Raw genomic sequence first — 23,111 nt, forward strand, 5'->3', positions numbered from 1 at the left:
GCATCAATTTGAACAATGAACCGGGTGGAAGCCAATAGGATCGCGCTTCGTCAGCGGTGGATGTTGACTGGCGGGCCTGGGCAAGCTAGTCCCGCCTCCTGAAGGTGGATATCCAATGACATGGCGGAGGGTCGGGGGTGCGCTGCGCGGATTGGCCAAGGGGCGGTGAGTGGTCCCGCCTCCCAGATGGTGTCAAGCCGGCGGGCAGCGGGCGCGCTCTTTTGACAGGAGGCCGCCGCCCCGACAACATCTGCACGGCTGCTGAGTCTATCCCTGCCCGGAGTCACACAGCACAGTCTAGGGCACTGCTCCGTCACAACCCGGCGGTGAGTATCGCTGTCGTCCGCCCTGGGAACCGGGCTATCTGTCCGCTGAGGGCCCCGGGGTGGGTGGGTGAGGGGAGGTTGTGTCTGCCTCTCAGTAATCCTGCCCTGTCAGCTCTCTCCTGTCACCTCCCCGATGTGTAATGGGGGGGGGGGGTAAATACTCCCCACACTCACCGGTTTTGTGGTGATACTGGAGCCGGGCTGTTTTGTCGGTAAGTGTGGGTTGAGGCGTCTCCGTGTGGGGGGCGGGGGGGTCTCTGTGTGGGGGTCGAGGGGGGGCGGGGGGGGGAGCGCCTGTGTGTGGGTCGAGGGGGGGGCGGGGGGGAGCGCCTGTGTGGGGGTCGAGGGGGGGCGGGGGGGGAGCGCCTGTGTGGGGGTCGAGGGGGGGCGGGGGGGGGGGAGCGCCTGTGTGGGGGTCGAGGGGGAGGGGGGGGGGGGGGAGCGCCTGTGTGGGGGTCGAGGGGGGGGGGGGCGGGGGGGGGGCGGGGGGGGAGCGCCTGTGTGTGGGTCGAGGGGGAGTGGGGGGGGAGCGCCTGTGTGTGGGTCGAGGGGGGGGGCGGGGGGGGAGCGCCTGTGTGTGGGTCGAGGGGGGGGCGGGGGGGGGAGCGCCTGTGTGGGGGTCGAGGGGGAGGCGGGGGGGGGAGCGCCTGTGTGGGGGTCGAGGGGGAGTGGGGGGGGGGAGAGCGCCTGTGTGGGGGTCGAGGGGGGGGTCGAGGGGGGGGGAGCGCCTGTGTGGGGGTTGAGGGGGGGGGAGCGCCTGTGTGGGGGTCGAGGGGGAGTGGGGGGGGGAGCGCCTGTGTGGGGGTCGAGGGGGAGTGGGGGGGGGGGAGCGCCTGTGTGGGGGTCGAGGGGGAGTGGGGGGGGGAGAGCGCCTGTGTGTGGGTCGAGGGGGAGTGGGGGGGGAGCGCCTGTGTGGGGGTCGAGGGGGGGGGGCGGTGGGGAGCGCCTGTGTGGGGGTCGAGGGGGAGTGGGGGGGGGGGAGAGCGCCTGTGTGTGGGTCGAGGGGGAGTGGGGGGGGAGCGCCTGTGTGTGGGTCGAGGGGGAGTGGGGGGGGAGCGCCTGTGTGTGGGTCGAGGGGGGGCGGGGGGGAGCGCCTGTGTGTGGGTCGAGGGGGGGGCGGGGGGGGAGCGCCTGTGTGTGGGTCGAGGGGGGGGCGGGGGGGGGAGCGCCTGTGTGTGGGTTGGGGGGGGGGGGGGGGGGGCGGGGGGGGAGCGCCTGTGTGGTGATTTAAATTTAAATTGCCGAAATTGCACCATCGGAATCCTGCAGGTCTCAATCACTTCCTCACCTGGCAACATTACGCCATTCCCAGGTAAGGAAGTGACTCAGGGCAGTGGAATTCCCCTCCTTTTAAAATCAAAATGTTACAAAATGTTAGTGTACACAATTGGGGTGTGCGCACACATCCCATTCTGTCCCCCCCCCCCCCGGAAATAAAACTAGGCTGACTTTTTGGGTCAGAAAGAAGTTAGTAACTGTTCCTTTTCATTGATAATTCCTTAAAGTGCCCATTTTTAATGAGGGTCAGAATTGTTTCAGTGCTTCTCCTGTACCTTGCTGGTAGAGAGTGTGGATATGTCACTGTCTGATTGCCATCCTCATCTATAGTCGTGAACTCCAGTTGTGGCTGCCTCCATTCTGGTCAGATCTGGTAGCCTTTAGGTTCCAAACTGTGCAGTGTTGAGAAGCTGTTGGGCTTTATACTTGTGTTAGGCGTTACTATTGCATGCTAAGTGGCTTGTGTCTTGTATGTGCCAAAAGCAGTTGTAAAGAAAGGATGTTGAGTCCCTTGACTTTGGTATCTAGTGTAGTAAAGTACAGTTTTTAACAAGTGGGGAAGTAGTTGAGTGCAATTCTCAACTCCCAGACTACTGTTTGGTAAATTGGGCAGTGAACTTTTGTCATATGATCAGTGTCTCAAATTTGCTATGTGAAGGTTAATACTGTACAATTCGTATAGCAAGTCATAAATCTAGTTCCTTAGTCGGTTTTTGAACTGTTAGAGTATCTGCATTCAGTTACATGTCTGTAAATGAGTGTACAGTGTTGGGTAATCATTGGTTGCTCAAGCAACGGTATTAGTGCATTAGATGTTGCGCAGTGCAATTCCAGGGGCTGGCGTTTTGGTTAGTTGACCGCATAGTTTTCTGTTAATTGTTTTCTAGTTTTGGAATTATTTTGATCCAAGGGTAAACTGAAGGTGACAGGCTGTAGCACTAATTGATTGAATTAAAATAGTTTAGTGAATGTCGGGGACTTCCTGTGGAAAATATAGTAACACTTGGTTACCACATCCTGAGTGTGCTTTTACACAAGTTATGACTGTCACTTCTGTTACATGGATGACACAGCTTTATACATTTTCCCATGCATGGACAGCAAACTTTTTTTATTAACTGGCACCTATGGGAGCAGGAGTATACGAGTTGATCAAGATCCCCACAGTCCATGTAGAAATGCTAATAGAAACCGTGAAGTGGATATGCATATCACTACTTTATTTACAGGATACATCACTTAAATAAAATTGCAACTTTCCCTTAAATAAAAGTTGTTGGTAGAGAACCTTGTTCATACCCCCAATTGACTCCTATCATTGCAGAGGTTGTGATGCTACAGTAAATTATAGTAATGGCTTGTATAATTTTTCTCCGTTTGAGTGCTGGTTCATAAGGTGCTAGTTAAAGACCAAGTTTCTGGTATCATGTTCTTAAAGTGCAGGTATATTCCAAACACAAATCTAAGAATTGATAGCAATGTTAAACACTTATTGGGGTATAGAATTGTCAAATTAGAATTTGTTTTGGATTAGATAACTGACTTGGTATGTAAGTCTGTTCACTGATGGTTGTTGGAACTTTCCATGAAAATACTTCCAAGAAATCAAATGCTAAGACAAATTACACTTAGTGGAATAAGTTGTTGCTCAAACTTGGAAATATTGTGGTTTCTGAAATTTTGGGAAGTCCCTTTCTGAGGTGTCTGTTATTTCTGTGGCTGCTGTTATTGCCTTTATGGTGGAAAGGTATCAAGGTAGGTTTCATAAACTACAATTGCTTTTTTTTTCTTGCTCTAACAAAGAGAAATTGTGCTGGTGAGAGCAGTCTCTGTTTCGACAGTAGTCATGATTTGGAGATGCTGGTGTTGGACTGGGGTGTACAGAGTTAAAAATCTCAACACCAGGTTACAGTCCAACAGTTGAACTATAGCCTGGTGTTGTGATTTCTAACTGTTTCTATGGATCTGGCAATGTTGCTGAGCATGGATGGATAGATTAGTTCTAATGTACTAAAAAGCAGCAAGTAATTAAACGTCAGAAGCTATACTTGAATGGATGGTAGCTTACTGGACAACTCTAGTCTAATAAATTTTGCTCATTCTCCAAGTTAGTGCAAGATAAAAGCTAATTCCCGCACTACGCTTTGATTGTGAAGAGGAGTGGAACTTAAGCATTCTGGACCCTGTGTTTGTGGCATAATCACAAGATCCTGCTAGAATCTGCCCTGTTAAAGGGTTATGTGATCTGAAGGTAGAGATCATATTGCAAAGTAGTTGCAACTTAATAGCTTGCTGGTTTTAGGATTGTGCGTCCTGGAACAAGATCACATTTAGGCACTGTTCCATACTCCATTTTACCTCTTCGTAGATGTCATGGAATATTACAACTTGACGCAGTCTGTCTTGTGAAATCAAGCATTTATTGATAGTTATTAATGTTTTATACAATGCTTTATTTGGGGATTATTCACTCATTCACCAGTGATCACTCATTAAGACCACAGCAGACAAAAATTCCCAACATGTAACTGGGGTAAGTGGGATGTTCTGAGATTTCACAGCAGTTTTTTAAGATTAGATTAGATTCCCCACAGTGTGGAAATAGGCCTTTCGGCCCAACAAGTCCACGCTGACCCTCTGAGGAGTAACCTACCCAGACCCATTTCCCTCTGACTAACGCACCTAACACTGGGCAATTTAGCATGGCTGATTCACCTAACCTGCACATCTTTGGACTGAGGGGGAAAACCAGTGCACGTGGCGGAAACTCATGCAGACACGGAGAATGTGCAAACTCCACACAGTCGCCTGAGGCTGGAATTGAACCGGAGACCCTGATGCTGTGAGGTGGCAGTGCTAACCACTGAACAGTGAAGGGATGGGCTACCAGAACAATTTGATCTCTGGCAGCTGTGGGATTGAATGTAGAATTTTGTTAGGTGATCATGCTCCTACTCTGATTTGGGCCATGTCAGATCTGATTGTTAAGTGAGTTCTGGGTTTACCTGCACCTGACTCTTGTATTGCCGATGAGTTGATTATTGAAATATGCTGATGATAAACACTCCCCTTGCAGAAACCAAGCTACACTTCGTGGTAACTACTGTGTTGTGTGGACTTCTGCATCCATCTTGTTTCTGCATACTTTGAAGAATACCAAGAATATGTCCAACCACCAAATCAGGTAGGTGATTTGTGCTTTGGGAAGCAAAATTTGTCACTATTCATTACCACCTCAAGTAGTGGGAATGTGCCCTTTTGAGTACTGTTTGTATTTTGTAATTGTGCAAAGGGTAACAAGTGCATGTGTACTTTAGATGGAGTGTAGTTTCACACGAACCTTCACTCCACATGAGTTGATGGCATGCTATGTTTTACTGAACTATTGAAATATTACTCCTACGTGCTCAAGTGCTGCCGGCAGCCAGAAACGCATCTGCAAGAATAGGTACCTTGAGGTTCAAGCCCACTGTTTTCTGAGCATTTTGATGTCTTGAGATTACAGCTGAGTACCTTCATTTGCCCATGCCTTCCAGTAACCTGTGGTGATTTTGTCCCTACTTGACTCTGTTAAATCATGCAGACTTATTAAATTTGAGGCCTCCAGGTCTCCCTGTAGTGTTAGGTTACAATTTTCCTCTAATCCTCCTTTGTTCAAACATCGAGAGCTTTGGATATTTGATACTAGTATATGAAAATACAAGTTTTATTTTCAATATGCAGTTTGCAACTTTAGAACTAACTGTTTGGTTCCTTTTTGTTCCAACATTCAGCCTTCCTGCTAAACTCATCAATGGTGGAGCTGCTGGATTGATAGGAGTGACTTGTGTTTTTCCAGTAGACCTGGCCAAGACCAGGCTGCAGAACCAAAGGAATGGGCAGCGTACCTACACCAGCATGTAAGTTAGCTTTGTACTTCAACACCATTCCAATGTGGGCTAGTGATTTACCTTTCAAAGTCTTCTAACAGTTGAAGTAATGGCTTGAATACCAAGCAGCTGTTCAATCTATGATTTTTTTAAAGAAAGTGTGAAAGTAGTTAAGCATTTTTCAAATTGTAATTACTTAAAAACTGGAGTGGATACCAGTTTCAAATTTTGCCTTTCATTCTTGAAACCTCTGGCAGTTGACCTGAGTTTGAGTTGCTCCTTGTAATAATTATCTTTTATCTTGTTTAAAGGATGGACTGTCTAATTAAGACTGTGCGTTCTGAAGGATATTTTGGAATGTACAGAGGTAAGAATTATACTTCCATTTTCTGCTCAGCATTAGAACTAGTGTACAGTGATACGTCTATATGTACAGATCAAATATCTACACTGCGGTTCCTTGACGTAGCATACTCCAGCATGTGTAGGTATTCTGTTTTGAGAATGCCATTCTCAGATGTTCAGTTTCCAATAAACAAATTTAAATTTTACTAAAGTTCAATGTCACTTGAATATAGTAGCATTAGTGTCACCATTCAAATTAAAGTGCTACACATTTGTAAGATTCTCACCACCTTCCCTGGTGGGTTGACTTCTGGGATTCAGCAGCACGACTAGTGTCCCTTCCAAGAAGCCATTTCATTAGCAGACAATATCAGGTGGTTTCCAGAGTGAAGGCTCTGAACTTCCTGCCACCCCTTGGCTTTGGAATGTTGTGTAACTACTTGGGCCACCTGATATGATGTGATTAGAGCCATAATTCTCATCCAGTGAATTTATCTACAAATCAGTTTAGACATTTTTAGTAAAGACTAATTATGGTTCCTTGGCAATGCCAGGCTGCTTAGCATAATGCTGTTGCTTGTAGCTAATCTACAAGTGCATTGATGTAAATGTTTGAGGACTGTACAGTAATGGGCATGTTTTCAGGAGATTAATATTCTTAAGCTATTAAATGTAATAGGTTCTGCTTTATCTTATCACTGCCAAATCCCCACCTGTTGTAACAATAGTCTGATGTCCACTCCTTTTGATCTTTCCTGTGAAGAGGAGACCAATAGCACAGACAGAGCTTGTGATCGGGTTGCTTCAACTAGGCAGGTTTGAGCTTGAAAGCTCAGTTCATATTCAGCAACCATTTCCTTGGAGTTCATGAATGTTGTGGAGAAAGATGTTGTCGAAGACTGGTGACAGCCCCTTTCTGGGGTTGGAGGTAGGCTTGTGTGGAAGAGATGACATTGTAAGATGTTAATTATGTTGAATTGGATATTCCTGGGTACATTAGGCAGAAGTGAGGCTTGTGATGTACAATGTATTATCATAAAACCAATAACTCAATGTGTCCTAGTGTGTGTAGTAAAAGTCTTGTGATGAGTCTCTCTGGTCAGATTTATGAAATAATTGCATTCAAACTGTTTGGAAAAATAGCCTTTGGTTCTTCAGCTAGTTTTGATTTGAGAAGGGGGTGAAATAACAAACTTGAATAATGTCTGAAATAAGGTCTATTAGATTAGGGAAACTGGGCACTGTCATGCTATTGGGTTCCTTTCCAGTTTGCTTTGTGAAGCCACTTAGTGTCAGGTGAAATGAAAAAGCTGGAACTGGCTGGAAATGGGGTCATAGTTGAGGTAAACTATATTCTGGGGTTTTTGTTGGGTTAACTGGTCCTAGCTTGACTCAGACATTGTTAGATTGGGGAATGAGTGTGTTAGAACCTCATCTCCTACTTTAGTGAGCTCTGGTTTTATTCTTTGGCCAAGCAGCTTGCTAGCATTTGACCTTGCCTTGTATGTGAATCCTAACCATTTGGTTATGGTACCAGGGAGCTCTGCGTTTGTGCAAGTTATTGAAGAATAGGCAATGCCTAATACACTGCCCTTTTGGGAAGCTATTGCCAATGAAGGCCATACATTTCCAGGTATTTAGACCTAGCCTGTGTTCTGCATAGCTAAGGCATCATCCCTGCAAGCCTACCTGTGGGCCTTGCTCAATTACTCATCCTAAATCTGATTAATGCCACCTCATCATACACAATGACTGAGAATTTGGTCTCCTGAAGACATGCCTTATTTGTTGAGGTATTTTCAGTCAGAAACTCATGAAACCGTGCCCAATATTGATATTTAAATGGAAAACAAAGGGAGATATTAATGCCGAGTGTCCACTGATTTTTAAAAAAAATTGAGGAAATGCTGTTGCTTGTATCTGTTTTTCATGTTACAGACGGTCGCCAAGGATATTGAGGGCTAGCCGATCTGGCGAAGCCACGATGGATCCTATCATTAAATGGTTTACCATATCATTACTTTTGTAATTAGGATCCATTTTGTTCTTTTTTTCTGTATGTTTTAAATTCTTTGGCAAAGATTCCACTTTGCATTTTCTGTTTCCACATCTGCCCTTCTCTTTTCCCCCCCCCCCCCCCCCCAAACTTGCTGTTCAAGGAAACTGTCTACTGTATCTTCACTGAGCCTTAGTTTGCAAAGAAACTCTGTGAAATCGTAGAGATTTTTGTGGCTGTCTAAATGGGCAGCATTTATTATATTGCCTTGTGCAATGGGGAGGACCGTCAGTTCACAAGTTGAGTGGCCCTACATAGCATCACAAAAATGTACTCTTTGTGCACTAATAATTTACCTTGAAATTGGCATCATGCTAAAGGCAGCATATGCAATTATCTTACAGTAACAGGCATCGTAGCTGAGCCTAAACCTTACCCTTCCCCAAATCACAATGTGGATAGTGAATTAGTTCCTCAGCCTGTTCTCAATTGTTGACACCATAATATACCTGAGCGCTCTAACCTGGTACAAGTTGCATTTCAGCTTGAGATCCAACTGATCTTTGAGCTATTTCAGGGCGCTACAAAACAAAATTGATATAGCTTTCACTGGCAAAATCAGCAACCGGTTAGAGCTGAGAAATGGGCTCCCATTGCCCTGGGCTACATTTGTTCAGAATACCATGTATTCTTCACTGCTGTCAATAGTCACCATACCTGGTGACATTTCAGTTGGAGTATCTTCCTCATTAGAAATTGGTAGTCTAAAAACAAGTCATCAATTCGATTTCATGGAGTCTTCATTGTTTCACCTGTTCTTCATATTCCAGTCTTGGATCCTTCCTTTTGCTGCTGTCAATCACGCTTCAGCTGCAGCTTCATGTAGCAATTGTTTTGTCTGCATGCAGTATCGAAATATGTTAAAAATAACTTTATTTGTCCCTTCTGATACTTCTGTCTCTTGCTATCCTCTTGATACATTTACATAATTAATTCAAATGTTGTATTTTATATTTGCATTTCACAGATGTTCTGCTGTATTCTTTTCAATCCTGAGTAAGCCAGCACTAAAGCTTCTGCAGCATTTCAAAAGGGGTATCAACATTTCCAATTTATTAAACAGATGTCTGACCTTTCAGACATCAACCCATCTAGCTCTGTTTAACATTTTCTGTAGTTCCCACACTGTTGCCAATTTTTTTTTTTGCTCCGTTGCTGTATTGATCGGATCAAATTGGATCCCTGAAAACCCCTGCTGGTTCCTTTAAATTCCCTATTGAAAGCTGTTCAACTGGGGCGAATTGAGTTGTATCCTAGCCTTGTGTTTTTATATTTAATTCCACGGTTTGGAAATTGTGACATTGTGGCGTGTCCAGGACACGTAGGCCTGAACCTTCTGACTCATGCCCCAAGGCTGCTTGGATGGCATAATGGCATTGATCAATAATCAATGCTCGTGTTGGGACCTGATGTACCCTACTGTGGTCCTTTGTCATCAGACAAGTCTGACCCGTGAGCTTATATAGTTCATGAAAGAAACTGAATTAGTCATACTTTGGGTGGGGGTAGAGATTATGTAGTTTCTAAATAGGCAGTGCTTACCACAGGTACTTACAGCACTTGGAACATTACTCCCCCCACCAAAGAACTGCAGGAGGAAGTATTGTAAAACCAGAGCTTCTGCTACACCTGAGATTCCTCTTTATCTACATTTCAAGTTGAGGGTAACTAATACTGATTCCGCAAGACTTTATTATTCATGACTAACTTTGCTCACCCAGCTAGGTACCAACACATGTTTGCTAATGGAGGTATTCTTTCTCTGTTAAACAAGTCCCATTAATGGCAGATGGTCTGATACTTGAAAGACTTGGCTCCACAGACAGCTACTCGAGAGATTAATCTTTAAAGCTGCTTAAGCTTTGTGTTGTGCTGAAACCAGGAGAGAAAATAATTATGAATATTAGTATAATCTGTGAATGGAAACCACATTAATCTTTAGAAAATAAAACTCAATTTTTTTTGACAGGTGCAGCTGTGAACCTGACATTGGTAACACCTGAGAAGGCCATTAAACTTGCTGCAAATGACTTTTTCCGTCAATATTTGTCAAAAAATGGGTATGTTTTATCATAAATTGAAGTTCATAGGTTAGCTATGTTAAATTGCAAAAACATTTGGCTTGCTTCCTAATTTTAATTGTTACGGTGAGGAGAGACATTTAAAGATATGGAGGCAAATTGGTTTACACAGGGTGGGGTTCACATGTGACATGAACACGCAGAGGTACTTATGGATGTGGGTACAATTACGACATTTAGGATAAGTGTTTACTGTGGAAAAGACATAGAAGATATAGAATGTTGGGAAACGGATGGTGACATCTTGAAAAAATGTCCATAATACAGAGGAGGAAGTGCTGGGTGTCTTGAAACACAAGTGGATACATCCTCAGGACCTGACCAGGTGTACCCTAGAACTCTGGGAAGCTAGGGAAGTGATTACTGGACCCCTTGCTAAGATATTTGTATCATCAATAGTCACAGGTGAGATGCTGGAAGACTGGAGACTGGCTAAGAAGGGAGGTTAGGGCATGTCAGGGAACTATAGACCAGTGAGTCTGACATCGGTGGGCAAATTGTTGAGGAATCCGCAGGGACAGGACAAGTTGGACTGAAAGGTCTCTTTCCATGCTGTATGTCCCTGACTTGTACTTGAATAAGTATGTGAAGAGGACAGATTTGGAGGGATACTGGCCAATAGCAGGCAGGTGGGATGAGGTTACTTTGGGATTATGTTCAGCATTAGTTAGACTGAAGGGTGTATTTCCATTTGTATGACTCTAAAGTTACTTTACTGTCAACCTGTATGTTATAGCATTACATATTAACTATTCTCTCTCTAAGTGGGTCTTTGTGTACCACCTTGCAAAGGCTTTGATCTTAACAAAGTTGTAGAGCTTTTTATTTAAGAATCTTGTTATAATGTATGAAATGTCTTTACATTTGAGGTTTTTTGTCAATACAAACGCACTGTTCAATTAGTGTCGTGTATGGCATCTTGGTTTGCATGGCTGTTTGAATGTGTATCTGTTTGTTTGTTTTTCAGTAAAGGCTTAAATGTGTTCAAAGAAATGCTGGCAGGTTGTGGGGCAGGAATCTGTCAGGTTATTGTCACGACTCCTATGGAGATGCTGAAAATCCAGCTCCAAGATGCTGGCAGATTAGGTAACTTGTCAATTTACTCAATTTAACAGTCCTTCCCACAATGTGGATTGCATTAGTCAGTGAGGATACTAAATTTTTGTTTTCTGCAGCAGCTCAGCAGCGATTGATTTTGCCTTCGAGCTCATCCACGAAAGTTATTGCCACCAACCCAGTACTGAGTCGGGCCTATAATGTTGGCCCTGCTGTTACCAAGCCAATCTCTGCTACCCAGATTGCCAAAGATTTATTCTACTCTCAAGGGTTCAGAGGGCTCTACAAAGGATTAGGAGCCACTATACTGAGGTAAATTACTTGTATGCATGTAATGTTACTAACGTATTTACACTCATTCCCCAATCTACTATGGGAGAAAGAACATTACTGCTGAGATTTTACTAATGTGCAAAAACAGTGATATTAGAGCAAATTATTTAGTCTCCTTCACATTTTAATGTTGAGATTGAAAATGCTCTCAAATCTATCTGTATTTGGATAGACAAATGATCATTGCCAGGAAATTTTACACATCCAGCTTGTGATTTCTCCCTCTGCTGTGTTCAGTTGGGAGGTTGACTATATTTTAAGGTGCCTGGATCCTTCATGGTTTCTTGCAAAGTCTTCTGTTTTTGAATGGTTAGGATGTTGAATGTATTGCACTATGTACTGTAATCTTGCAGGTGATAAGCAACAGTAATAGTCTTAACCAATTTTTATACAAATGTGCTCGATTAATTTAATAATTCTTTTTATGAACAGGGATGTTCCATTCTCTGTCATCTACTTCCCACTGTTTGCCAATTTGAACAAACTTGGACAAAATTCATTGGATGGGAAAGCTTCCTTCTTCCATTCATTTTTATCAGGATGTGTTGCTGGTTCTGTAGCTGCTGTAGCTGTCAACCCATGTGATGGTAGGTATCTGCTGTTGAATTTAACAAATTTTGTCTAGCTGAATGGGTGGCGCAAGTTGAATTTGTTATTGGGATAACTTTACTGTACCAATTGGATTATAGATTAGCATATGCTGTTTTGGGAGCTGTCAAATAATTGGCACCAAGAATACTGTGACTTTGCTGCCTTGTGCAGGCTATTGATATTTGTAATATCACAATTATTGAGCAACTTCAAATCTTCCCTTTGTGCAACAACAATGACTACATTTTCCCAAATGTGCATTAGCTGGAAAGAGCTTTGGAGGCATGTAGGGGTCATGGGGTGCTAGATAAATGCACCTGCAGGTTGTTCCTATACAATGTGCACTTAATGTGAATTAGCCAAATATGATTGACTAATTGGGATACTGTTTCTTTCGTGTGAACTTACAAAGTGTGTATTGGTTGTGATTCTGGCCCCATGAGTTTAAATGGTGCTGCTGTTATGTGATTTTCTTAATATTGGGTTGCTTGGGAATGGAACTTCTGCATTAAAGCTGAACTGACGATGGAATAAATTAAGACTAGAGCAATGCAAATAGAATTAACTTCAGACAAGCTTTGAGATGACTGACCTGTTGGTTGCATAAAACAAATTTGATTTCAGGAGAGTAAAATTTTACTCCAGCTCCTCAGCCAAATAAGCGATTACATTGGTCTATACAAACAATTGGTTATTGACCTGGAACTTTGTAGTGTTTGAATCTGTTTATTCCATATTTAGCATTCTGTTTGCAATTGTTGTGGATGTTTCCAATTCAATAACTTTAAAAATAAATGCAGCACTTGGTGATAGCACAGTGCCTCCTGTCTGTTAGATATATGCCACCTCTCCCTAGGTTCATTTATTTTAGCTAGAGGTTCTACAGAAAGGTAAAGCAGAACAACGTTAAAGACAGTTCAATACTTCCTCTGTTCCTGAAACCCAATCATTTTCATGAAACCAACAGGAATTTGATTTTAAGCTGTGATTATAAAAATGTTGAATCCAGCTGCTGACAGTAAATTGTTGTATTTTCATTTTTAGTGATCAAAACACGATTTCAGTCACTACATAAAGGAGCAAATGAAGAAACCTACAGTGGAATTGTTGACTGTGCAAGGTGAGCAATATCACATGAACATGTTTGAGGAAGAGATTTTCTTTCAATTAGAAAGCAGAATTCCACCCCAACTGGGTCTGGTCCCTGATGAGAGCTGAGCTGCATGCATCCTAGAAACTAAAAGTTTTAGTATTAACAGGAGCTTAAAGCATTTATTCAGGTTTTAGGTCAGTAGGGTAATATTTTTGATTTTAGCATGTTTGTCACAATTTGTGGAAATTAATTCTATCCTGTCCCTTACAGGAAAATCTGGGTGAATGAGGGTTCTTCTGCATTTCTGAAAGGATCTGGCTGCCGAGCACTAGTCATTGCACCACTCTTTGGCATTGCACAGATGGTTTACTTTGTAGGAGTAGGAGAATTCGTCTTGGGATTTTCACGGTTTGAGGTGTACTAATTACATCCATTCCTGAAGGACTGACCACATTAGACTGTGTATTCTGGAAAATGCCAAACAAGGAACCAAGAGCCTGAAGCAGCTGCTGGAAGGTTCACTCATTTTTACCTTTTATTCATATCCTGAAGTGGTTGTGAATATGGGAATACTGTTTGGAGGATAAAAGATATTGGTCACCCATCTCCTTAAGCTAGCTGAACAATTTTTGAGACTGTTGAGTTCTGGGAAGTTAATTGTAAAACCTTAAACTACAGGGGCCAAACTTGCATTTCCCTCCAGCTCCTCAGTCACTTTTCTTGGGTTTGTGAAGAATTGGAACAAAAATTACTTAACGTTTTTATACATTGGTCAAAGTCAATCTCAATTTTGAGGTTGGAGACCCTTTTAAAAGATGTTTGGGGAAACAAAAACTCCAGATAAAGTCACAAGTGATTTAATTTCACAATAGGAACATCTGATTGGACTTCAGTTATGTACTGCAGGATAAATGTGAAATGTTTTTCAGTGACTTGAATATCTTCTGGATCAAGAATTCTACCACTCTTTTGAAATACTTGAACAAAACAGTTTTGTTGTTTAGCTATACAGAATTCAGTGTCAACAATGCACATGATTCTGCTGTTACTCCTAAGATTACCACTTTGTGTTAAGATATTTGCAAAGATAGATTGCAGACCAGCCAAGATGCTGAATAGTAAGTTTATGGCAGAGGACCATCTGCTGCCGAGCACTTCATTCTCACTGGTACTATTGTAGCAAAATGCCCATGTTGAGGTCTCAGATATGAGACTGGATTCTCAACAATTTAGGATCCCATGGGCACTTACCTTGCCAACTGGCATTCACTTCATGGAGGAAGAAAGCAATGTCACACGTCTGACATTTTAACTTTTGTAAGTGTAACCGATCCTTGTCTCTAGTGTTTTACTATAATAAATGTCATGATACAAAGTGCCTTTGGTTAATGTTTAACTAATGCCTTCTGTGCCATTGAATTGGTTTACATGAAGTACTGATACTGGGTCAAACACTTTCAAATGTTTCCAATGACATATTTAAATGAAACTGTATACAAACAGATTCAAATGGAACTGTGACAATAAACTTTTTATAACCTTACTTTGTCTGTTTCACTACATTGTGCTGCAGTCTGTGTAGACGTGGTAAATATTGGTGATGTGTTAATTATGCTGTTTCATCCCTCTGTTTGAATGTATTGCCCCCTCTCGCAGTTTTATTCCATAGGTGGGCTTCACTCTTCCATTCACCCCTCAGGTTTCTGTTATTACTACAGGTCATTTAATTGATGTAACTGCATTGCTGTTCCTGTTGTTGCTTTAAGTCTGTTGTTCCAGATTTGGGTTGTGGAGCAAGCATTCCTACTCACTGCACACAGTGAGGCCCACTCATCAGTTTGAGAAAATACTAGAAACCAGGCTAAGATCTGATTTTCCTTTCTCCTGCATTCTGTCCAATCAACTGGCTGTTGTAATCAAGATTTTTTTTACCTTTTTGAATAACTTGGAAACTTGCAGTTGCTCCAGATTTTTACAGTTTGAGTCCTGTCTGTTAGCAAATGCAGCATAATGCACTGACTCGTATAACCCGTCCACCTAATGAGTGGGTAATCTGTGTTGGCTTTGTGACTTATCAAATCTACACATTGCTGTCCCTCCAATCCCGTGGCCTTCAGTTTTGCTAATGTTTATTCTTTTATACTTCCAGCAAGTATTTGACCCAGATCAAATGCATTGATTTTTGTATAAGTTAACGAACATTGAAAGCAATGCTACTGTACTTTGCCAGAGCAGGATTAGTGTAATTGAACACCTGCAGAGAATGAGCCAAAATGTGGTGGAGGTATTTCTGCCATATTTGGTTTCAGTTTGCAACAGCTGTTTCAATACATGAACTGCATCAACTATTTAGGTAGATTTAATTTTAGACTAATGGGTCTCATTGAAGGAAGATTCCGCAAACTTGCATAAAACAAATCAATTTATGATTCAATCTTGTGACACGGCTCATTCTAATAGTAACTGGAACTAAACTTCTAAATGCTTTTATTTCCCTTTTAGTACTTTTGGGAGTACTTAAACCCTCAGGTACACTTCCAACCTTTATCATCCCACCCAACATATAAAAAAAATCCTGAATTCTTTACACTCATCTTGTGCTGAATATCTAAGTTATCAGAAGTATATCAAAGATGAAGTACAAATCCAAATTTAACCTGCATGCTAAATATTATGAATAATGGTCTTAAAGTAGTCAAATGTTCAGACTGTAGATTAGAACAAATCAAAATCTTAGCTACGTCATTCAGATGCTCTTATATGGTAGACAATGGGTTAACCAGAGAACAGGTTTATGTAGTATAATCTAAGTCTTTGGCAGTTTAGGAATTTGACTAGGGATATCTGTCCTGAGCTGTACAATCTATTCCTTGAAGTTAAGCCTGGAACACAGTAAACTTGATATTGCTTACAGTTGCAGCAGCTTGTCAAATGTGAATGTCTGTTACCTTTTTTGTCTGACTCCACTAACACCATAGCTACTTGCCAAAGTCTAGCATGTATCTATGCTTAATGATTTAACTAGACTGAAAGGAAAACTCATTTCAAAAGGAGTTTGCTATTTTTGTATGTACAAGGTACCTAGTTTCACTCTTGTAATGATGTGCATTTAAGCTCTGTAAATGAGCAATTTAGAGCAAGCCTAATCCACCATTCAATAAGATTGTGACTGATCTGGTAATTCCACATCCCTGCCACCCCTTCACTGAGCAAGAATCTATCCAGATTTGCATTAAAATATTCAAGAGCATGGTTTTCATTGCCTTGTGAGAAAGTGGTGGAAAGAGCAGAGAATTTCTCTGGAAGGAGTAAGTTTTTGTTTTTAAATAGTGACCCTAGTTTTAGTGTCTCAAGCTTAAATATCCTTCAACCTTACTGTATTGAACACATTCAAGTTCTGTTCACTTTTCTAAACACTGATACAAGTCTAGCCTGTCCATCCTTTCATAAAGCTTCCCCCAGAATTTCCGGTCTTGTGAACTTCTGCTTTTGATACATTTCCATCCTTTAAGTAAGATGACCAATATTGTAAATGGCTCTGCAGATGTGGTCTCCTCGATACAACTGAAGTATCATCTCTACTTTATTCTCTTTTCAATAAATTATAACCTTTCTAAAGACCTTGGAGTGCAGGTTCATAGGTCCTTGAAAGTGGAGTCGCAGGTAGATAGGATAGTGAAGAAGGCATTTGGTATGCTTTCCTTTACTGGTCAGAGTATTGAGTAAGGAGTTGGGAGGTCATGTTGCGGCTGTACAGGACATTGGTTAGGCCACTGTTGGAATATTGCGTGCAATTCTGTCTCCTTATCTGAACGATGTTGTGAAACTTGAAAGGGTTCAGAAAAGATTTAAAAGGGTGGGGCTAGTGGATTTGAGCTACAGGGAGAGGCTGAACAGGCTGGGGTTGTTTTCCCTGCAGTGTCAGAGGCTGAGGGGTGACCTCATAGAGGTTTACAAAATTGTGGGGCTTAGGTGAAATAATAAAGTCCAGAACTAGTGGGCAGAGGTTTAGGGTGAGGGGGGGATAGTGAGACCCAAGAGGCAACTTTTTCACAGAGGGTGGTACATGTATGGAATGAGCTGCCAGAGGATGTGGTGGAGGCTGGTACAATTCCAACATTTAAGAGGCATTTGGATGGGTATATGATTAGAAAGGGATTGGAGGGATATGGGCTGGGTGCTGACAGGTGGGACTAGATTGGGTTGGGATATCTGGTCTGCATGGACGGGTTGGACTGAAGGATGCTGTACATCAATGACTTGCTGAACTGGTGTATAAATGTTGAGTTAAAAGTGAGATCTGCAGATGCTGGAGATCAGCTGAAAATGTGTTGCTGGTCAGAGCGCAGCAGGTCAGGCAGCATCCAAGGAACAGGAAATTTGACGTTTTGGGCAAAAGCCCTTCATCAGGAATGAGGAAAGTGTCCACCAGGCTAAGATAAAAGGTAGGGAGGGAGGGGTGATGGAGATGTGATAGGTGGAAGGAGGTCAAGGTGAGGGTGATAGGCTGGAATGGGGTGGGGGCGGAGAGGTCAGGAAGAAAATTGCAGGTTAGGTGGGTGGTGCTGAGTTCGAGGGAATCGACTGAGACAAGGTGGGGGGAGAGGAAATGAGGAAACTGGAGAAATCTGAGTTCATCCCTTGTGGTTGGGATGTACTGGGATACCTAGATCCCTCTTCACCTGAGCTCTGCTATCTCAATTTGGGTACTCATGCCTACCAAATGAATAATTTTATGTACATTTGCTCAGCTGGAAGATTAATTTTCAGATACTTCATCATTATTAGGTAATATCAATGAGTCTCTGAAGCACTAGTGTTATGTCCTGCTTTCAATTTGTGTTTAGGTTTCCATGGTGATGTCATTTCCTGTGGTGACACAATTTCCTGTTTTTTTCCCCTCCAAGTGGTAGATGGAATCCATGTCAGGGTGTGTTGATCAAGTTCAGGCTGGAATGCTATGCTTCTAGGAATTCTTGTCTGGCATGTCCTCGGATGGTTGTTGTCCCAGTCAAAGTAGGGTCCTTCCTCATCTGTATGTAAGGATATTATCACTGGTATCCTTATATAACGAAGAAGGAAAAGAACAGGAGATAACACAGCAAATGGCATCACCAACCCAAGGAAACCTAAACATAAATTGAAAGTGGGATAACACCCATGCTTCACCAGAGGCTCACTGACATTACCTAATATGATGAAATGTCTGAAAACGAACCTTCCAGCTCAGTGAGCAAACTTTTGGCCAGAACCTCACCCTGCCCTACAAATCTCTCAGTAGTTTCATGTTTTTCCTGATAATACTGTTTGCCAGCTTTTTAACCAAACATTTGGCCTCTCTATTCCTTTTGTAACCTCTAACAAAAAACAGATAGTGATCTCCCTGCTCTCAGGCACACATTGTGGGGAGGATACTTAGTTGAACCTGCGTATGTAGGGTGGAAATTATATTTGCCTATTAAAGGCCAGACAAGGAGCACTGGGGGGGGGGGGGGGGGGGGAGTGGTTCAAACACGCACTCTGCTGAACTGACATCACTGCCTATACAGAAGGAGGCTCGGAGGATGAGTCAAAAATAGGTAATAACTTCCTTTAACAAAAGCAGTCTGTAATGGGAGAGCGTGAGGTCATGGATGAGTAGATGATTAGGTTTCTTATTTCAAGTTTGGGGACACGTCTGAAGTTTATTTTAGTAAGCTTAGGTCATTGCCTATTTAATAGGGGCATGATATTTCAGCAGGCATACGCACGAACCTGGGTGTTGTGCCGTTTCCATAGTACCAGAATCCCTGCTGGCACTGAGTGGCTGAAGATCTGAGGCTATAGTTCATATGGGGACCACCAACATCATCAGGAAATAGATTGTGGACCTGCTTTCACACATTGGCAAAATAATATGAAAAGTGAGACTTGAAATCAGGGGAAGATATCTAAGTGCCGGGAAGGGGGAGAGCTGCTGATGCAGACCAATGAGAACTGTGGGAGTCAGGTTGGATCATTTCAGCCATGCCCTCACTGCCTCACAGCTGTTCACTTGCACAGAGTTCAGTGACAGCCATTGCCAGCTCAGAGCTCCCAACCTCAAACATGAGAATGAGCCTTTACTGTCATGTGTACTCAAATACGGGGATACAGGAGTCTGTGTAAAGTGTGCATGTCATAAGGTACATAGGTTCAAAATCTGAGGCACAGAGTAGAAATAAGATCAATGGTACAGTTCTTCTCAGTATAAAGTTGTAAATAAGAAATAAAATGTTCTCTCCTCCCTCTGCACTGGGCTGGATCTCTCTCCCCTCACTGGGCTCGATCTTGCGACACATTTGGCTTGATTGCTTCCCTCACTGGGTTCAATCTCCCATGCTAGGCTCCATCTCACTCCCCGTGCTAGGCTCCATCTTATTCCCCGTGCTGGGCTCCATCTCACTCCCCATGCTGGGTTTGATCTCACTCCTCGTGCTGGGCTCCATCTCACTCTCTTTCTCTCTCTCTCTCTCTCTGCGCTGAGCAGTACACTTGGTTCACATTCCCACTTGGAGATTACAATCCCATTTTGGGAAGCCCTGCTTTTAACTGGAGCAGTCTCTGATGACACCTGCTGTCATGTGCAAGTCAATACAGATGGGTCTGCGGCTGGGAGATGGTGCTGGTGGAAAGGCTGGAGGTTCCTGGTAGTTCTGGGGAAGTTGGGATCTTTGTTAAATGGGCAGGACCAAGCCAGGCCACCTGCTCCCCCTGTTGGGAGAGGCTTTAAACAAGTTTCACAGGGAAATGGAAATCTGAAATTAGATTCAAAGGAAAAAGAAACAAATATAGAAATAAAATGTGGAAAATTACTCAGCAGGTCTTTAGAGGAGTCGGGGAAACCAAATAATATAATCCACAGCAAGGTAATTTTTTTTAATCCTTCATGGGATGTGGATATTGCTGCCTAGGCCAGCATTTATTGCTCATCCCTAATTGTCAAGGGTCAATCATATCGCAGTGGGGTCTGGAGTCATTTGGGGGCTTGACCAGGCAGTTTCCTTCCCTGAAGGACATTAATGAACCAGATGGGGTTTTCCAATAATTGACAGTGGATTCATGGTCGTCATTAATTCCTAATTCCAGACTTTTATTGAATTCAAATTCCATCCACCACCTGCTGTGGTGGGATTCAAACCTGGGTCCCCAGACCATGACCTGGGGCTCTGGATTAGCAGCCCAGTGGCAATACCATGACACCATTGCCCCCCACCCCGATCAATGATTGACATATACCTCAATGTAAGGAGTTTAGTGAATAACAGAGATGGACTGAGGCACAGATCGACTTAAAAGTATAATGTGGCTGAATGAAGAGGCAATCCACATCCTCGCGACAGGGTTTTCAGGATGGAGCATGGATAATCCACAAACATACACATTAGGAACAAGAGTAGAGCATTCAGCTCCTTAAGCCTGATCCACCATTCAATAAGATCATGGCTGACAGAATCCCTACAATGTGGAAGCAGGCCCTTCGGCCCATTGAATCTACCCCGACTCTCTGAGGAGCGTCTCGTCCCGACCACCCCATCACTCTGCATTTCCCATAGCTAACCCAATTACCTTGCACATCCCTGGACACTACGGGCAATTTAGCATGGCCAATCCACCTAACCTGCACATCTTTGGACAGTGGGAGGAAATCCACAGATCACAGAGAGAATGTGCAAACTCCCCATGGATGCTTGCCCAAGGCTGGGATTGAACCCAGGCCCCTGGCATTGTAAGGCAGCAATGCTAATGACTGAGCTACTGTGCCACTCTTCAAGATAACACATGTTGGGATGAGGGTAATAGCCAATAAAAACCAATCACAGACCTAGGGGACATGGTGTGTTAGAAGGAGCATCACCTGAGGCCAAATGGATTGAAGTAAGTATTAAAAAGACCCTCAAACAGCACAAGGTCAAAGAGCAAACATATCAAAACATTTCTCAGAGATGCAGACACAATAATAACATGTCAAGTGGGGCTCCCCAAGTGGGATGCAGAGCTGAAATTCTGGGATTCTATCTCTGACAAAATGATGCCCACTGTGGAGATCTGACTGAGTTAGTGCTTGTTCTTGAACAGTCCCCCTGCTTCCTTACCCTAATCCAGACAGGAAGTGACATAAGCTTGTTGCACTTAGCTACTGGATATGGGATCTATCCAAACTGACCTCCATGGTTTCTTCTGAGAGAAGATCTGGGGACAATAGCACATAGCACTAAGGACTGGAGAGAGAGTGGTGGCGAGCAGCTTTTGTGTTTATAGTTTGTAATGACAATAATGCAGAGGTCCAGAGACAAAGGGGCTGGGAATAATAACTATTACTTGACTTTAAGAGGAGTCTATGGTTTAACTTAAAGGAGTAAGTCAAGGCAGGAGAGCTCAAAGCTGTGGAGAGCTCCCCCTGTTCTATGTGGCAAACTGGGTACATTCCCAGTCCATGGGAGCAGCATGGACAGGGAGTGGTCTCCAGCTGCAGCTCCTGGAAGCTTGGGTTTTGGAGTTGGAGCAGCTGCTGGAGACACTGTAGATCACCCTCAAATCTGAGAGCATTGTGGATAGCATGGGTGGACAGCCGGCCACTGCACAGGCAGAATGGGAATGGATGGCCACTATAGTCACAGGGGATTTAATTGCAAGGGGGACTGGTAGACATTTCTCCTCCCCCATAATCAACAATGCCCTTAATTGTGTCTCCTCCATTTCCTGAATCTCTGCCCTGAAACCCCAAAGCCCCCAGCTCCAACAAGGATAGAATTCCCCTGATCCTCACATTTCATCCCACCAATCTTGAAATCCAGCACATCATCCTCTGCCATTTTCACCACCTACAGTCAGGCCCCATCACCAAAAATATACTTCCCTCCCCACCCCTATCTGCATTCTGTAGGGACCATTCCCTTTGCGACTCCCTCGTTGGGTCCACGCTCCCCAACAACCCTCCCTCTCCACACATGGCACCTTCCCTTGCTGCTGTAAGAAGTGCAAAATCTGCACCCCCCCCCCCCCCCCCCCCCCCCCCGCCCCCCCCCTTATCTCAGTCCAAGGCCCCAAAGGATCAATTCAAATCCAGCAGAGATTTACTTGTACATTCTCCAACCTCAATTACTACAACTGGTGCTCTCAATGTAGTCTCCTTTACATCGGAGAGACCCAGCTCAAACTCATGGAGTGGTTCAGGGAACATCTCTGGTCCATGTGCACCAACCAACTCCACCTTCCGGTAGCCATCCATGTAAACTCCCCCTCCCACTCCCCTGAGAGCACATCCATTCTGGGCCTCCTCCACCACCTACACAAGGCCACCGGCAAAATGGAGGAGGAACACCTCATCTTCCGTCTGGGGAGCCTAAAACCACACGGCCTCAACATTGAATTCACCAGTTTCCAAACCTTCCCTCCCCCCACCCCATCCCAGATCCAACCCTCCGACTCAGCACCACCCTCTTATCTGACCTACCTATCCATCTTCCTTCCCACTTATCCTTACCATCCTTCTCATCTCCTACCTGTATCCATTTATCGCTATCCCACTTTCCCCCAGCTCCACCCTTCCCCTTTATCTTTCTCAGCCTCTTTCCCACCCCAGTCCTGATGAAGGGTCCTGCCCAAAACATTAAGTCTTCTGCTCTTCCGATGCTGCCTGACCTGCTGTGCTTTCTCCACTGTTACAGTCTATTGAGTTACACAACACCAGGTTATAGTCCAACCAGTTTAATTGGAAGCACTAGCTTTCGGAGCGATGCTCCTTCGTCAGGTGGTTGCTGACTCTCCAGCATCTGCAGTCCTCACTATCTCCTAGACATTTCTATGGCCACAAAACAAGACCCTTGGATGGTATGTTGCCTCCATGCTCCTAGGGTCAGGATATCTCAGAGCAGACAGGATATCCTGAAAGGGGGAAGGTGACCATCCAATGGTGGTTGTACACACTGATACCAATGACATAGGTACACAAAAGGGATGAGAAATAGAGTTAGGGAGTTAGGAAGCAAGCTGAAAAGTGGGATTTCAAAAGATAGTGATCTCAGGATTACTACCTGTGCCACGTGCTAGCCAGTGGAAATA

The 23,111-nt window shown here is 43.7% G+C and overlaps 1 protein-coding gene across 2 annotated transcripts; it reads left to right on the forward strand.

Annotated features, from left to right (window-relative positions):
• The first annotated feature begins 210 nt into the window (after positions 1 to 210).
• slc25a55a (solute carrier family 25 member 55a) lies at positions 211 to 14,571 on the forward strand. 2 transcript variants are annotated; one of them, XM_060845616.1, is made up of 10 exons: positions 211 to 326; positions 4,681 to 4,788; positions 5,378 to 5,503; positions 5,785 to 5,840; positions 9,844 to 9,934; positions 10,923 to 11,041; positions 11,131 to 11,323; positions 11,777 to 11,931; positions 12,980 to 13,055; positions 13,299 to 14,571. In XM_060845616.1, exons 2-10 carry the CDS (start codon positions 4,769 to 4,771, stop codon positions 13,450 to 13,452), a joined length of 990 nt encoding a protein of 329 aa, XP_060701599.1. In that variant the 5' UTR covers positions 211 to 326; positions 4,681 to 4,768; the 3' UTR covers positions 13,453 to 14,571. The 2 variants fall into 2 exon arrangements, with proteins under 2 accessions (XP_060701599.1, XP_060701600.1); XM_060845617.1 differs by having other exon boundaries at positions 11,134 to 11,323.
• Positions 14,572 to 23,111: the final 8,540 nt, after the last annotated feature.

Source organism: Hemiscyllium ocellatum, chromosome 26 (assembly GCF_020745735.1).
Source record: "Hemiscyllium ocellatum isolate sHemOce1 chromosome 26, sHemOce1.pat.X.cur, whole genome shotgun sequence".
NCBI classification, from domain to species: Eukaryota; Metazoa; Chordata; class Chondrichthyes; order Orectolobiformes; family Hemiscylliidae; genus Hemiscyllium; species Hemiscyllium ocellatum.

Coding starts and splice junctions, on each gene's coding strand:
- slc25a55a (XM_060845616.1), top strand. CDS start 4,769: ATGTCCAACCACCAAATCAG. Junction 4,789..5,377: donor ATGTCCAACCACCAAATCAG/GTAGGTGATTTG, acceptor TCCAACATTCAG/CCTTCCTGCTAAACTCATCA. Junction 13,056..13,298: donor GGAATTGTTGACTGTGCAAG/GTGAGCAATATC, acceptor TGTCCCTTACAG/GAAAATCTGGGTGAATGAGG.